The sequence below is a fragment of the Lygodium microphyllum genome, chromosome 3, assembly GCF_053477565.2.
Source record: "Lygodium microphyllum isolate KBCC chromosome 3, Lygodium_microphyllum_v1.1.10, whole genome shotgun sequence".
NCBI classification, from domain to species: Eukaryota; Viridiplantae; Streptophyta; class Polypodiopsida; order Schizaeales; family Lygodiaceae; genus Lygodium; species Lygodium microphyllum.
In genome coordinates this window covers 148,558,446-148,576,712 of record NC_141137.1, presented here as the reverse complement: position 1 = coordinate 148,576,712, position 18,267 = coordinate 148,558,446, and the positions used below count along the sequence as shown (strand labels likewise).

The 18,267-nt window shown below is 42.5% G+C and overlaps 1 protein-coding gene across 1 annotated transcript in view; it reads right to left on the bottom strand.

Moving 5' to 3' along the window:
* LOC148039016 (ubiquinol-cytochrome C chaperone family protein) overlaps window positions 1-18,267 on the bottom strand; it is an 82,208-nt gene that overhangs the window by 44,567 nt on the left and 19,374 nt on the right. The window contains exon 3 of the mRNA XM_087674885.1: window positions 11-177. Within this exon, the coding sequence (XP_087531011.1) occupies window positions 11-177 (167 nt within the window). The remainder of the gene's footprint in view (window positions 1-10; window positions 178-18,267) is intronic.

Here is an 18,267-nt window from a genome sequence, read left to right as displayed (position 1 = left end):
TTAAGCTTACCCCTGCTGCCACTACCCTCTTTTCTAGATCTTGATTGTATATCTCATAAAAATACTGCCCAAAATCAGCACCGTCCTTTCCTTCCGATCTAAGTCTGACTAGACACACCCAAATGTGTAGCACCAACATGGCATGTGTGGTCCGAAAACTTTTTTCCAATCCAAAAGCTGCAGCACACATCCTCAAAACATGAATTAGTTATTGTGCAAGCCTGTAAATACATAATGCATGTGCCACATAAACCAAACAAGATACAAATTACATGGCTGCATGTAAGTCTACATGAATGTGCTGATCTACAACACAACAATTGTAATGAACATACATCCATCCATGTGTCTATTTGCATTCATTTGGGCAGATGAACTCTGCACTTTCATGAATGGACATCACAGAAATGTTGTTGAGAATGACATTGGCAAGTGGGGGTCAGCAAATTTAGTACACCCTTTCATAAACTTCTAGAAGAGCTTGTGAAAACAGAAAATGCTCTTCAGTTGGTGAATGCTCCGAGAGTGCGCCATTCCAGCAGCATCTTCACCTTCTCAGGATCCATCTTTATGCCATCTATAGAGATGTGTCAAAGGTACAACAACTACTTGTGCGAAAAATTTGTACTCGTGACAGTTATGTACATAGTTTTTCTCATCTTAAAAGTCTTAAGATGATACATAAGTCTCATACATGTTTCTCAGATTATATTATGAAAAAGACTGTCATTGAGAAACATAATTGCCCATTTTCTCAACTACAGAGGAAATAAAGCATCCATCATCTACTAGAAATTGTGGGAGCCTTGGTCAACCCAAAAAGTAAAACTAAATACTCCATCTCCATATCGCATTCTAGATATTTGTCAGCCCTCAGACATTGGATCAATCTTGGCCAAATATATTCCACCAAAGATTCACTCCATGAGGTCGCCATCCTAAATGCCTGATAATTATTCTCAATTGTCACTTATTGAGCCATTGGTGATCTAGCAAGCCTAGCACTTGTCATCCATCTTCTTTTGAAAGTCATTAATTGATTGATTTCAAGCTGGTATTGAGTTTCTTTCTTTCAATGCTATTGGAGACTTGACGGGAAGAGGCTCTCTCAATTGGCCTCCTTTCCTCACCACACCAAGGTATTCCAAAATCCATCATCTATTTGTATGCAAACACTATAATTAATCAGTCCCACAACGAGTTATTCTCGTACCCAAACAGCAACCCAAAAAGATAGCAAATGATAGAGGATTGCCCATATATTGTCCAAGACCTTCATTTGTGAAGAAGATCCTTGAACTCTTGCAACGATGCATCCAAGTGACATCAGCCTCGAATGGTTTCCTGAAGCTTTCAAACCCATCTTCAATCATGAAACACTTCCAAAATGTAGGTTGAAGTTCGGCTCAAGTTTCAAGGCTAGGACACATCCCTGCTCACCATAGATAAGCTTTCCCTCACAACACAATCTATTGCCTAGTAACATTGAACATATACAGATGGTAATATGACATCCACTTTCCCTCGCAACACAATCTATTGCCCAATAACATTGAACATACACAAATGGTAATATGACATCCCCTTTGCTAGCCATGAATCAAAGTTTGTCATAACACATTTGTTCCTCTCCCCTTTGAAGGGATCAAGATGGAATTGAAGAAGGCAATATACCCATGGCTGCAAGCCAAGCAAAAAGTGGGAAATATCAAGTTCTAGAGTTACCTCCACATCTGCTTCAATTTAGCTTAAGGACCTGCCACCAAGGACGAGGGTCCATCCTATGTATGAGAAATAAAGCATTTGCAATATTGCGCAAGGATGTGTTTAAAATCAAGAAGCACTACACAAACATCCTCCATTTGTTGGTATATCCTTGCAAGTCCTTATTCAAAGAGGTGACATGAGAAGACTGAAGGAATCGATTAGGCACGGAGATAGAGGTAGACAGACCTTACGCTCAGTGAGGGAGACAGAGAGAGCGAGTGAGCAGAGTAGAGAGTGAACACGTTTTTTCAGTACAATGACAAGTGTACCACTTTAGGTTTTAGATAGATATATGTATGAAAGTACAATGTGCTAAGGGTGTGTTCACACCCGTGCACATATAAAAGGCACGATGGCCCTTTATTCCCAACAACCTCCCATCTAAAGGCAATGTGCCTTAAGAGGAGAAAAGAATCAGCTAAGTCTAAATATGTACAAAGCTGAAATAAATATGTCTATCCAACTCCCATCATATGTCGGCAATGAGCAAACCGCTCTGCTGGAAGACCCTTCGTGAGAAGGTCTGCAGGATTATCATCTATATGCACTTTGACAAGCTCAATGCTCTTGCTGTGAAGTATATCCCTAATGAAGTGATATTTCACCTGTATGTGCTTTGTCTTTGCATGAAAGACAAGATTCCGTGCTAGCATGATAGCACTCTAAGTATCACAATGGAGAACAGCTAACTATGTGATGCCAAGCTCTCCCACCAGACGTGAAAGCCATAAAGCCTCCTTGCATGCCTCAGTGGCAGCTACATACTCTGCCTTTGTAGTAGACAATGCAACACACTTTTGTAGCCTGGAGATCCAAGAGACCGCTCCTCTTGTGAAAGTAAACACATACCCAGAAGTGGACTTCCTGCAGTCCGCATGACCAGCATAGTCTGCATCCGTAAAGCCAACAATAGATGCCTTCTGCTTTCCAAAGCAGATACACAACTCCTTTGCGCCTTTGAGATATCTCATAATACCTTTCACTGCATCCCAATGCTTCTTGCTAGGGGTTGCCATGTATCTGCTAACCACTCCCACTGCAAAAGCAATGTCAGGACGTGTAGCAACCATAGCATACATCATGCCAACAGCTGAAGCATATGGTATCTTGGCCATTTCAGCCTTCTCATCATCAGATGTAGGGCTATTCTTTGCACTGAGTTTCACATATGGAGGCAATGGAACCCCAATTGTTTTCCCCCCCTCCATATTGAAACGCTGCAAAACTTTGGAGATATACTCCTGCTGAGATAGATAGAGTAAGCCTTTAGATCTATCTCTGAGTATTCGCATGCCAAGAATGTGATTTGCATCACCCAGATCCTTCATGTCAAAGCTGCTATGAAGACTTTGCTTCAATGAATCCAAGGCATGAGTACCCTGCCAGCAATCAGCATGCCATCAACATACAAAACCAAGATAATCAGGCTGCCATCTGTTGCCTTCTTGGTGTACAAGCAGTGATCCACTTGACTTCTATGAAAGCCTTGGGACTGTATGAATGTATCAAACTTATGATACCATTCTCTTAGTGCTTATTTCAGCCCATACAAACTCCTTTTGAGTTTACATACCATTTGTTCTTTCCCTTGTTCAACAAACCCTTCAGGCTGCTACATATATATGTTTTCATGCAGATCACCATGTCAAAACGCAATCTTTACATCCATCTGTATGAGCTTCATATCCTCAACTGCAACCAAGCCCAAAATGGTTCTCAATGTAGTCATATTGACTACATGAGAGAAAATCTCATCAAAGTCAATTCCATGCTCCTGTTTGTACCCCTTTGCAACCAATCTTGCTTTATACTTTGGTGAGGAACCAGAAGTGACCTTCATTTTGTAAACCCATTTGCATGGAAGGGTTTTCTACCCTTTAGGCAACTGCACCAAGTCCCAAGTGCCATTTTTTTCAAGAGATTCCATCTCTAACAACATGGCTTTATACCATTTCTTGTTGTTCTGTCTGTCCATTGCTTCCTTGAAGCAAGACGGTTCACCACAGTCTATCAACATGACATACTCAGCCACATAACAGCTTGCTGTCCTGGCTGTTCCTGCACATGTAATGGCTCATTTTCATGGGCAATAGCTGGCTGATCATTTTTAGCATCATTTCCTGCATTTACAGGTTCATTTACAGCAGGTATTTGCTGCTGTACAGCGGGCACATTTTGCTATCCAAAAGGTATTTCTTCCCGGAATACAACCCTACGGACCTCCTCAGTCTTTTTGGGTTGTTTGTGCATGCGATCTTCCCAAAAGATAACGGCATTGCTGCGTACTATTTTCCTTTTCTCGGGATCCCACAATTTATACCCCATTTCACCCTCGTCACCATATCCTAGGAAAATGCATTTACAGGACTTTGGCTCGTTTGTTGCGTTTTTCTTTATGAATGTGCACAAAAGCCTCGCAGCCAAACACTTTCAGATGAGCATATGAAGGTGGTTTGCCCAACCATGCTTCTTGGGGAACCCCCCCCCCCCCTCCCAAAGACCTGTTTGGTGACCAATTAATCAAGTGAACAACTGCCATAACAGCCTCTGTCCAAAAACCATGGGGTAATGCAGCATGAGACAGCATCGTACGGACCTTATCCTGTATGGTCCGATTCATATGCTCTGCAACTCCATTTTGGGGTGGATTATGAGGGGCAGTGAGCTCCCTCTTTATCCCTTTGCTGTCACAAAATGCCTAAAAGGCTTTGGACACATATTTCCCACCATTGTCAGAGCGAAGACACTTAAGTGTCTTATCTATCTGATTTTCAGCCAATGCCAGGAATTTTTTAAACTTGTCAAGCACTTCATCCTTGCCACGAATAGGGTAAACCCATACTTTCCGTGTAGCATCATCCACAAAGGTGACAAAATATTTCTTTCCCCCTAAAGATAATCCTGGCATTTGACATACATCCGAATGTACTAACTCTAGAGGAGAAGATTTCAAAGAAAGAAACTTTTTGTAAGAAGCCTGTGCATGTTTGCCATAAATACAATGATCACAGTGCTCAAAATCAACATAACGAAGACAAGGCAAGTAACCCAAACGAGAAAGCACTTTCATTCCTGTTTGACTCATGTGTTCCAACCGGCCATGCCACAAAGAAACACTTGGCTGCTTGGTCACGACAATAACATGGTCACGCACACTAGATACATGAAGTGGATACAACGTATCACTCTTGCAACCTCTGGCAATAACCCTAGATCCCTTACAGATCTTCCATTTTCCATCACCAAAGGTGATATGAAAACCATCATCATCTAGCTGCCCTGTGCTCATCAAGCTCTTCTTGAGCTGAGGTACCTGCTATACATGCTGAAGTGTAAAGATAGAGCCATGCTAAAACTATAACTGCACACTGCCAATACCTGCAATCTCACATGCATAGTTGTTCCCAAGATGGACAACACCATGTCGACCCCCTGTATATGCGGAAAACCACTCACGATGAGGAGTGACATGAAAGGAAGCACCTGAATCAAGAATCCAGGTATGCATGTCATCATCTGTATCTGCAAGTAGAGCATGTGCACCAAAATGTGAAGAGACAAAGAGTACATCACTCCCACTGTCACTGTCATGAGTAACTACATTCACCTCTTTGATTTTTACACTGCTCTTCTTAGGCTGACTGTCCTTCTTCTCTTCCTTGCAATCATCTATCTTCTTGTCTTTTCCTATCTCTTTCTTCCATTTGTAGCAGTCACGTTGAAAGTGACCCTTCTTGCCACAATGATGGCATTCAACATCTTTGCCACGTGATTTACTGCGTCCCTTGCCATCATATTTGCCATTTTGTTGTGATCTGCCCCTAGTATGCAAAGCACTGGAAGACTTACTAGATGTATTATTCTGCCGATTCATCTCTTCCATAAGTAGAGCACTCTCTACATCAGCATACAAAAGGATCACATTAGAATTGCTCATAGCAGTCCTGAATGTATCCCAACTCTCTGGTAGAGTGCAAAGCAAGAAAGTAGCCTTAAATTCCTCATCAATCATGAACTTCAAGGCAACCAGCTGGCTGAAAATGGAGTTAAACTCACTCAAGTGAGTAGACATTGCTGTACCTTCTTTCATACGCAAATCCATAAGCTTTTTCAGCCAATACACTTTACTTGTAGCACTCTTCTGTGCATATAATTCTTCCAGTCTAGTCCATATAGCATATGCAGAATCCAAACCTTCAATGTTGAAGAGCACGGCATCAGAAATCGATAGCTCTATGGTTGAGCGTGCAAGCTCATTCAACTCATCCCAATCGTCCTGATCCATGTCCACAGGCTTTGCCCCTTTAGTTTTGATCGGCTTTGCCTGCTTCTTTTGTGACAGGATATTGTAGCATTGTTTTTGCCACACTGCAAAATTAGTGTGCCTTCAAGCTTCTTTATATGCATCAAATTACTGCTGTCATTGCTGCCAGCCATGGTTTTCAGCTCAAAAGTGACCAAAAAACCAGTAAATGCAGGCCTAAATTGTCACCCGAGTGACCAAGGTACAAACAAGTACCAATCAGCAATAAATGACCACGCAGAAGTACAGATTTCCGATCTGTAATTCAGATTTCAAAAGCACCAAACCAAGTGCTACAGCATTATCCAACTGATTACAGCTGTTCCAAAGGGCATGTGCATCACATTACATGAGAAATGCCGAATTTCAGCTACAATTTCTGTTGTATGTGTACCCACGGGCATAAAATTTGACACGAACGGTCAAAAGCCCCAAATTTTTGTGCTCAAAAGCGTCAAACACACATCTGCATTTCCTCTGTCATGCATAGGACTGTCCAATTTTGCCAAAATAAAGCAATTTCAGCAAAACCCCCAAATTTCACCAAGTGTTGATGTCCAAATTGCACGGAATTCAACCTGCATGTACATAAAATGACCAAATGCTACACAAATTTTGCCCAATTTGCAAAAGCCCAAAATTGCACGGGGTCCAATGTGCCTCAATGTCGAGAAATTGGGTTAATTTCAGCCCAATTTGTGCATGTACATGAAAAGCACCAAATGTCGGGGACAAAATGTCACAAATTCCTGCAATTTCTGAGACAAATTTGCTTGTCCTGCATCAAATTTCCCAAATCTGGGAAAAGCCCCAAATTTCTGGGCTAAATGTTGAGAAATTTCACTTAGATGAGCAAAATTTCAACAATTTTGGCGAAATCCCCAATTCAAATGCGCACAATGTCTGCAATTCCGACGCAAATGCCTCAATTTTTCACGAACAGTGCTCAGTCTGGCAAAGCCCCAACTTACGCAAACCCCGGTTTGTAATATCTCGGGTTATGAATCACAGGTTTTTTTTTTTCTAGATCTTAAATTCTTCGTCAATTGTTGTATGTCAAGATTTTTAAAATTGAATATCCTTCGGATTTGAATAGACCCCGATCCGACGACCATGCATAAAAACACCCTTCCCCATGTTTTAAGATCCAACCCTCTTCCTATGCATAAGAATGAACCCTTAGTGATAAGCTAAGGTTTTTTTTTTTAAATCTAAAACGTTAAGAAAACGACATGAAAAACAAACTCACCCCGAACCTGACGCCGCCGCTTACTTCTCCACGTGGTTGCTTGCATCATCAACGTCCGCGAGATCAACATGATGATCTTCGTTTGCATGGTCATTATCATCGGGGGCAACATCATCGTCATCGTCATCTTCACCACGTGGCGAGGGAGGTGAAGATGAACGGCATGCATCCTGACAAGACTGCAGTCCACCAAGAGTCGTGGAGAGTGAAAGAGAGGATTGGCCTCCCCTCCAAAGGCCTATATAAAGGCCATTAAGACCCCCTCAAAAACACACATTCAACGATGACGAAGAAACACTGTTGGGCTATGAGAGAGAGAGAGAGAGAGAGAGAGAGAGATGAAGATCTGAAGGAAGGAGTGAAGAAGAAGGTCCATAATCTCTTGATCACCTTCCCAAAGCTGCGAAAGATCTCGTCATGAAGAGAAGAAGCTTGAGAGTCATGAGAGATGCGGGAGCTACGAGAGCCAACAGAAGCTCAAGCGGGAATTAACACCCTAGTCCCATGGCACTAAACCAGGTTCTTTTATAAAATTATGATAGAATACTAGTCATTGATATATTTTTTTTTCTTGGGTTATTGTAAGAAGGTAAAAGTAGGATTTACACAATAAGCTCTTTGCATTGAAAGGAAAACTAAGACTATGATGAATGACCTTTATATGGTACATGTATGAGAAAAGATAGGATCTTGCACGCATAAAATGATAGATTTTGCATGGTTTTTCGCACACATAAAATAATAGGTTTTACTCACAAGGAATGATGAATGGAAGTTAGGTTTTGCTACATGAAATAGTAGCTTTCATCTTAGAGGTTTAGTCGCATGATAATTAAAGGTTCCATGTTGAAATTTGCATGCATTGTCATGTATAGAGTTGCATGATGAAACTATATTTAAGCCACATCGCATATATTGAAAAGCAAGAAAAGATAGGGTCGCGTTGGAGGTTGCATTGTAATGCATCCTATTACATAGAGGTTCGCTAAAGGCTTAATTTTTGCCATCAAACTTGGATCTTGTTCGCAATATCATAGAAAAACATAGGAATGATATAGGTAAAATTCGTTATGTAGATCTATGTCAGGAAGTTAAACAAAATATGGCTTTTAGAATTCATACATAGAATAGGGGTCATGATACCCTTAGGACCCTACATGATATGAAAAGGGGGGAATGCATATCTCAAGAAATGTGTTAATGCTTTAATTTAAGTGCTCCATGTGGAAGAGTGTTGAGTCTAACAAGAAAATTCTGCATAATACCGCACTAAGAGAGATGGAAGGCACGCATGCATCTAGACTATATCCTGAAGGCCTAGGTGAAAAGTCTTGCGTTGCCAAGTATGTTAACTTTACTTGGTTAGAGAGAGATGAGTAAACAACTGGAAGAATAAAAGGCTCTTGGATGGGTTGCGAATAAGGCTTGTTCGTTGCCTTGGTTGACCAGTCAATGCTTTGAGGTAGGACTAAGTTACCACAAGGAACGCCCAAGGGGAAGAGAGCTTCAAAAGAAGTTAAGAGGTCAAGTATAATTGCCTGCAAATTGTTTTATCGATCTTGCTGTAGACTATCACAAATGGATACGTTCCTAGCTTAATAGAAGCTGGTGACCTAACTCTAAATGGATTGTTGACCCAAGTTATGCTTGGTTGTTTGAAAAGGGCATCTCCAAGTGAATATCGATTGGTTGTGTTGGTAAGAGGAGAGAATCTTACTGAGGATAGGTGGATCATAAGCAAGGTGATTGCTAGATGTGGTTTTGGATGTTAATCCAAGTTGTTTGTGATTGATAATTTCATGGCGGGATCTATGATGACAAATTGCCATGGGGAGAAAGAATGTTTTCTTAAGAGATGACATTTAGGCTGGTTGCCTTGATTGTGCTTGATTCTTAAAAGGATTAATTAAGGAATGACTCCTCTAATCCGACTCCCCCGGCTAGCACTGATGCCCTATACCAAGAGGGCAACTTTATTTTCCGCACCGGGAGCTTGGACTGACTCCTACTGCGAGAGGTCTCTCCGCAGGGTATACGTTAGGAGACACAGTGCTAAGGGTGCCCGAGGGGACATAGGCTGTAAATCCCTTTCACTGCCTAACCCCCTGCGTGACTCAGGATGGGATCCTAAGGCTCTAGATACTAGTTACAGGGCAGAATCTTTGTAGGATAAACCTTCGGGTTTTTATTTCCGGGATACAGAAGGATTATTTTTGCGGAGGCAGAAAGGGACACTTAATTCTCCTGTATGGGCGGGAGACAAATATTAACTTGAAGATAAGTTAAGGAACTGCTTGATCTTGTTTTATCTTGTCTTCGTGTTTGTGCCCTAAATTACGTAAAGGAACTTGTGATTAACACGTTAATTAAGAAAGCTGCTTTTATGTGTCAAATATAATGTGGTAGGTAATTAGATAACTAAGCAACCCGAGGAAAGCGCGGTGGATGCTGATCATTGGGTCCATCCTACGGCAGGGTGGTCTCGGTTAGCCGAGAGCTTTCCTCAAGAAAATGTTAACGAGGAACGTTGGGAAGAGTCAGACGATGACCTTAGACAGTGTTGGTTAGAACCCCGATTCATACCGTTTTAGGGGACCGGAATGAGACTTTGCCTTATGGGCAAAGAGGTTGAGCACTGCATCCCTCTCGTTTCCCATTCTCTTTGAACCAAGTGCAGTATGAGTCTGCTTTGGTCCAGTTGTATCTGCGCAAAGTGGAGCGGCTGTCGACTGACGCTAGAAGGCTGTTAGGAAGACCCGACTGCTAGGAACCCCGATCCTAGTGGGAACGGCCGGATAAGTTCCGTTGCGAGGCATACTCGAGAGACCCTAGTTGGCAAACCCCATGTCATTCCTTGGGAGTGCCGGGCGGCGTCTTCTAGATTTATCTCTCGATGGACTGCTAAGACGTGTCCCGCAAATAGACGGGCGGGCACGTTACACGGTTAGAGAAAGGAGTTTGAGAAAATGATTTTTTTGAAAAAAAATGTTTCGAATGATGGGTCCGTTGACCCGTCAGGCCTGTCTCCCGTCCTCCCCGTCGCGTGCTCGCCCGCTGGTCTCGTCACCGTCGCGTGCTGGTCAACGGAAAGACAAATCAGCTGGTCGGCGCGTCACAATCACCTGCTAGTCCCGTCACCATTCCAAGCGCTTGTTGCAGGTCAATCGCAGCTTGCCACGCGACGGTTGCTGCCTACTACTCTGTTCGACCGTGATGCATGTTGCCTATCGCCTGCCAGTCGCCACGAGCCTTGTCGCATAGCTGGAGCCTGGCCCTCGCACACTCTCCACACCTGTCCGCTTTCTGCAACTCACGACTGTCTCAACCTGACTGACGATCGTGCTCAGCACCTGCAGCACCTTACGCTTTGATACCAGTTTGAAGGAATCGATTAGGCACGGAGATAGAGGTAGACAGACCTTACGCTCAGTGAGGGAGACAGAGAGTGTACGAGTGAGCAGAGTAAAGAGTGAACACGTTTTTTCGGTACAATGACGAGTGTACCACTTTAGGTTTTAGATAGATATATGTATGAAAGTACAATGTGCTAAGGGTGTGTTCACACCCGTGAACATATAAAAGGCACGATGGCCCTTTATTCCCAACAAAGACATGATGGTGAGACACAAAGAGAGGAAGAAAGAAAGAAAGAAAGAAAGTTATATTAACATCTACAAAAGGCCAAACTAGCCTATGACACTAAAATGTTACATTTGAAAAATCTGGGAATTTTCCATGTCCCAAAAAAGCTGTCATCTAATGATATGACTAACTAAAAGGAAAATAAACACTGAACAATTCATAGCTAACAAGTGGAATTGCTCAAAGGCACTCTTATCCTAGGATATCTCTACTGCTCAAGAGGCACTCTCATCCAAGGATCTCTCTCATAGGTCTATCTAGCATAGAGAGCCTGAAGTGGCGAGGTAGGGTCTATCTAGAACCATGCCTCTATCTAGGCATACACAAACTTAGTATCCCCCCTGCAATGCTAGCTGTCTAGACGACTCTAGTGCAAGCCAATAGTATCTCTGTCTCGGCAAGGTCCAAAGTCTATGTAGAAAAGTCACCATTTGGAAGAGGGCCTCTACCTTTATGAGTGGTGCTCCCATCTCTACTCTGATAATCTCATGTGGTACTGAGGGCTTACTTCAAATCATCCGTGAAATCATTAGTACTAGGGGTCTCTCCATCTGCTCCTACCACTCATATATCTCCTCCCCCCTAGCTAGTGGTTGATCCTGTGTGGCTCTCCTAGTGTGGTAGAGGCTCAATCCCCATATGGGGGCCCGATACAAAAGTGCTAGTGTGACCAAAGTGTCAAAGAGCCTCGGACAACCCTAAAGCCACATAGCCTCGTATAAACCTATCCTCTGTTGCTCTCCTCAAAGTGAATCTCAGCCCTGAAAATGTAATCCCTAAGTAAACATGTCTCTGGACTCCCTCCACTATCTCCTCTCTCTACGTGAAACAGGGTCCTAATCACCGAATCCACTAGGAAGAAGTGTTAAACACCATAACCTTGGTTTTCCCAAGGTTCACTATGAGATCCATGTCCTGACAGAAAGTCTATAGTCCATTTAGGTGGCGCTACAATCCCTTCGATGTGCTAGAGATGAGGACTATGTCATCAGCATCGTACAAAAGTATGGGTATCAATGCCCCCCCCCCATGCCAGCTCCCTCTCCTCCAAGTCCATCAATGTAGTCTAATATCCCATCAATATAAAGGTCGAAGAGAGTAGATGAGAGTGTGCATCCTTGTTTCAACCCAATGGTGCTGGTGACCTCCTCTGACAACCCTCCTCATACTCGTACTCGTCCTATAACAGATGCGTATAGTGCTAGTATCCCCCATCTCATCTCCATCAAGACCTCCAGCTCCTATAGTCTCTGCATGAGCCTAGCACATGGTACTGTGCTAAAGGCCTTACAAAAATCCACACAAGCATCAGTATACCTGCCTCCCCTGTGCCCTACTCTCCTTGATGATGGCTCGAAGTGTGAGGATATAATCAAGAGTAGCGTAACCCCTCCTAAACCTTGCCTATCCACATGCCCGATGTTGGTGCTTCTCTAGCCATTTGCTCAACTCATGCTCTAGTATCAATCCATAAAGCTTGACTAGCACGTAGCCAACCATGACCGTTCGATAGTTTGTAGGAACCATAGGGTCTCCAACTTTCAGGATCGGTGCTATAGTATTAGTTGGCCAACTAGTAGAGAAGCCTTCACACAAGACCCTGTTGAATAGGTGGGCTAGAAGGGATGCTAGGATATCTCTGGCATGTGATAGGTGCTCTACTACTAGTCCACCATGGTCCTAGGCCTGACCGTTTTAGAGTCTATCGATGGTGTCAAGAACCCTCGCTATGCTGAAGAAGATAGATGACATGGGTCTATCTTCTGGTGGTTGGGGGCAACAGGGGCTGCCCATGTACCTGGTATAATGAGGTAGCATATGCATGCCATGTGTCTAGGGAGGTGATGGGTGTACTGGCTCGGGGCTCCTAGAACGCCTCCCATGACTCCTTGCTATCTTGTCCCAAGAATAGTTGGTAAAACTCATGCTCCAATCTAGATAGAAATGCCCTCTTCTTGTGCCACACAAAGCGGCGAAAGATCAAGTGTATCTGATTGTGTGTGTAGATCCCTCGTGCCTTGCTTTGCTGGAGACAAAGATAGGTTTCCTTGCACCCCTCGTTATTCCAACTATTCTATGGGACATTCTTGCTTGGCGGGGTGGTATGGTGTGTGGGAAAAATGCATGGCAGCTGAGGTGCGAAGTGCTCCAGCAAACTATGCTGTAAAATCGTCCAAGGGTATGCAGGAATCCATCTCCTGCAAGCTCCAATAAAGATGATCTAAGCACGCACTTGCTGTAAAATCGTCCAAGGGCATGTGGGAATCCATCTCCTGCAAGCTCCAATAAAGATCGTCTAAGCACGCACTTGCCGGCAATTTGGTGACGTGGTATCTTGGGAATCTTGGGTGGCTGCTCATTGGAGGGATCATATCATGTCCGCACGTGATGATAAACTATAGGTAGCCATCGACCGCCACTACTAGTGGACGAGGTCTCACTCGCTCAACTTGTGCTAGCATAGTAGAAATTAGAGCCTAGCTTAGCTTCACATTTGAGTTGACTAACCTCGATCAATTGTTTTATTTTTTGGGGACGGAGGTTGCTCGTTTTGAGAGTCATACGTTTGTGTCACGACAAAAGTACACTCTTCAATTGGTGGAACAATATAATATATTACATTGATCACACATGGCCTGTGGTCATGCCCCTTCATCTCATTGTCCACTTATCTAAGGATACCCTTGGTCAACCCTTTGATGAGCATACATATAGGTTTGTTGTTTGTTGGGAAGCTTCTTTGGTTAATTCATACTAGGCTAGATTTAGCGTACTCAATTAGTTTGCTTAGTCAATATTTCATTGCACCTAGAATGTCATATTGAACTGCATGTTTGCATATTTTGAGATATCTTTAGTGCACCTATTCTTATGGCTTTACTTTTGGTTATGGTTTATGCTTGAAAGGCTATATAGATTCTAACTAGATAGGAGATCCTGACATGCGACATTTCCATGGTGGCTACCTCTTTTCCTTGGGCACAACTCCCACCTCTTGGTCAAATCATAAGCAAGAGACAGTGGTTAGCTTCCATAGCCGAGGCAAATTAAAGGACTCTCTATGACGGCACTACCAAGGCCATCTACCTTAGGAGCTTACTAACAGTGCTTTAGTTTCCTTGTGCCGCTCCAACTGTCATCTATTGCAATAATCAGAGCTTGATTGCACTGGCTAGAAACCCCATCATCACCATGCAGACAAGTAATGTTGGAGTACACTTCCACTTCACCAAAGAGTGCATTGAGCTAGGTACTATTCGCCTGGAGTTTATACCTTCCAACGACAATTTTGCAGATATATTGACCAAGGGGGTCAAACGACCGGTTCTAAAGTGCCTATTTCCTAGGATAGGCACGGATACACCCTCGCCTGCTACTTCAAACTGACGAGGAGAGTGTGACTTCCTCCAACTTCCCTTCCATTTGAGAGGAAACAATTTTTCTTGATAGTGACAAGGTGTTACTTACACTTTGATTCAAACATTATGTATTTATTTTATACTTTATATATTCATTTGCATCATCACAATTGTACAAGGGTGCTTGGCCAAGTGAACAACTCCCTTGCACATGCACTATCAAAGTGGCACCAATGTATAGCATTTTACATGAGTATAATCACTTGCATTGCCTCTTACATAACTCCAATGCATTGGCATTTTGTTCTTGTAAATATGCATCTACGCACATATCCCTTTTCGATCTTTGAAGTGGTTAACTCTAGATCCACCATATTTGAAGTATTGCACATGGCAATCTCCAAGGACAAGTCTTTGGAGTGGTCTCTAGATCCACCATATTCACAGCATTGCACATGGAAATCTCCAAGGGCAATGTTATATCCTTGGACATCTAGATGGGTGCTAGTAGCATTGAGCATAGTCCTCATGAAGTGACTTCGTGCGAATGCACTAAGGGCACTTCGGGGTTAGGGCAGTCGAGTCATATTTATAAGACTCAAGGCCCTATTATACATATTCATTGTGTCATCACCACTCTTGGACTCTTGATCCGTTGGACAATGCATCCATACACTAGGATAGTGTGGGCTAGTGGTATGGGATGCCAACGCTTCGGATGTAGTTATGACCTAAAGTGATACTAGCTCCCACACTTAAGGATAAGCCTGTTTGGCTCTACGATTAGAAGGTGAGCTTGATGTCCAATCTCTTTTATTGTGAGTTTGACTTGCGTCGAGTCTCGTGTGCATGTTAGATCCTTTGGAGACGTATCATGCAGTCTCCCTTTGCTTGCTTCGCTTACTCAGCCTCCTCACACGAATGTGAAATTTTTGAGATGGTTTAATCTTGCCGATAACATTTGATTAAGTTATTAATCAAATGTGTAAGGTGTTAGTATATGTGATGCACATGGCAGTTATTTCATAGTAACAGACCAAGGACCCTGAGGATACAGTGGATGCCAAAGGCAAAAGTTGTAATAAGTTATGTCTAATAGGTACTAGGTGGTACCCAATGTTAGATTTTAGCCTAGACCAATTTATTGGCCACTAATGTTAGTAGTGGCATTAAAGATTAGGCATGAATTAATTAATTAATGTCAATCTAAAGGTCAATAACGACTCAAGGATACTTGGCAGACAAATTGGCGTAGACAATTAATTAATGATTAGTGAAATTAATTTTTTGAGCATGATAATAATTATTAAATTAATTTTCAAAACTAAGCTAGATAATGCTGAAAAATAGGATTAGAAGGTTGCCACTTGGCAAAACTTGTCCATGCAAGTGGAAAAACGTTTTTAGGGGCTAGTAAAAGTCTATTCCAACCATTATGAGAGAGAAGGAAGCTCTTAGAGAGCAAGGAGAGACTCGTTGATATGATTTGTAGCCACCAAGGATCAATCCTATAGCATGTGACAGCAATTTGGAGCCCTCTAGGAGCAGGTGGCAGTAGCCCAAGGTCCTTTTGGTACAAATGACAGCATATAGGATGGAGCAGCAATCTTTCTAATAGTCCATGGCTATTTGAGCAGGGCAACAACAGTTTTTCAACATCTCTAGCAATGAAACTTTGAAATTTCTCTCTCCTACATTCTCTCTCATTCTCAGCCATCTCTCAAGTTATCTTAGCATTTTCCAACAATTTGAGCCATTATAGGAAGAGATTTCAATCAATCTCTGTTATAAACCCTAATTTACAACAAAAAATAGGGTTTTGACAGCTGCCTCGCGATGCATGCTCAAAATTGAGAGTCTAGGACTTAAATTCCAGCAATTGAAATCGAGAAATTTCAAGGAGATTCAAGAGACCATCCAATCAATATCAGATTTGGGGCTGAATTTGTCTTTCAAGGAATAGGGTAAAGGCCAATCCCCAAGCAAACCAAGGGGCATTTGGTTTGGAGGCTTGCTAATCAGTTTTGACAGCAAGACGCACTTGGATTAGTGGAGAAGATCAGAGGATCTCAATTGTACTCCTTCCATTTGCAATATAAGATAAAGAAATACCACAAGGGGCGCCAATTTTAGGGCCAATTGGATATCCAATATCTAAGATCAAAGTAGTAAAGTGTGCATTTTGAGTTTACGTGAATTTTATGCTTGCTATAATTAGTGCTTAATCAGGTTTCACCACCCTATCTAAAGAGAAAGGCTGGTTTCAACCACATATACCCCATGTTTCCCTATTCTTTGTCATCGACATCCAATAGCAGTCAAGATAACTTTGTTTGTTTTATGAAGGTCTTGGAACGAACCATCCCTTATCATTCTCTCTTTGAAGCACTATTACTCAATAGGCCAAAAACTCATTGAAACCCCTCACTTAATGATGAATCTTTTGAAAACAAAACCGAAGTCCTACACCAAAAAATAAATAAATAAAAATAAAGATCCATTGTGTTTCCATCCACCTTTATAGGGCTTAGTAGGCCACAAGAAAGCCAACAAGCACCCTTTGTCCAATACTTAGTCCTCTTTGGGGTGAACACTTGGACTCCCTTGGTAAGATTACTTGTTAGCTTGCCTTATTTTGTTACTATGTCTTCTCAATTTTGGAGTGTTTGTCAATTGTGCTAACCTACCGAATGATTTTCAGTCCCCCTAGGGTGTGTGATTTTTTTCATGACTGCTGGAGTGCCACATCAGCATTTCTACTTCCATGATTGCATTAAATGCAGCCGCACTACATTTACTACAATCGACTGCAACAATCACCCAGTTTCCTGTAGCTATGGCTATTTATAGCCATGATCAGCTAGCTATTAGTCATCCATTTTTTCTCACACATGCTGTGTCAGGTGGTTGCAGTCTACTCCATCTCCGTCATGGACAGCAAACTGCACACACTCCATTTCTGTCACCATTGAAGGTGTTGTCATCATTCGTCAGCCTGATCTAGTGCCCTCACTAACGCCTTGGGCTGTGTGCACGGACTAATCAGTCCTCATTATATTCATCCTTCTTCTTTGTTCAAAGAAAATCATGCTTCTCTTCCGACTTTCTCTTGTTCTCTCCTTTTCTCTCCATGTTCATGATTCTCTTCCGTTGCACACTCTTACAAAGTATCATCGCCTACTTGAAGACGCAGAGTTTCCAACCAGAGGAGACCACACCATTGCTGAAAACCCAAATTTCAGCCTCCTATTTGCTGCTGTAAACATAAATTTTTTGCATTTTATAAGTGGCATTCGACAAAGGTGGGATATCCACAACTCTTTTTTTGAAAGTCTTGCTGATTTTCCCTCCATTTGGGCTCTCCTACAGCAAAACACAGCAGCCCTTGTGTGTTTCCAAGTTATATAAAGATGTCTAATCCCCAATTCCAAGGCTTTGATTAGGACAAGGAGGTTTCCCCATCACTCCTCTGAATGGCAGCGTGATCATGGGAGGTCACCAAGCCCGTTTGTACAGTCTCATCATTTAGAACGGCCTTCTCCTCCCCCTTCTTTCCATGTTTCACATAGAGCCCATTCTAGTAGCTTTAAACTACCTAACATGGCACTATCTATCCAAATGCTTGTTCTCTCTTCTTTACCTAAAGAGGACCGGCTAGATGGTTCCAACTATTCACCTTGGTCATGTAAGGTGGAATGCATTCTTGATACCTTTGATCTTTGGGAGCTTGTTACTCTACCTATAACCCATCCCATGGAGGATTCTCATGGGGAACAACAATGGATCATGCAACCTTATGGGATTGACTCAACCCTCGAGTCTGATCCTTCCTTTCCATGAGCTTGAAGGATTATGTGCTAGTGCATATTTGCAAGTTGAAGACAATAGCAAAAGTGTGGAAGAAGCTTGTGTCTTTGTACCATCAAAAGACGTTTTCCCACAAGATT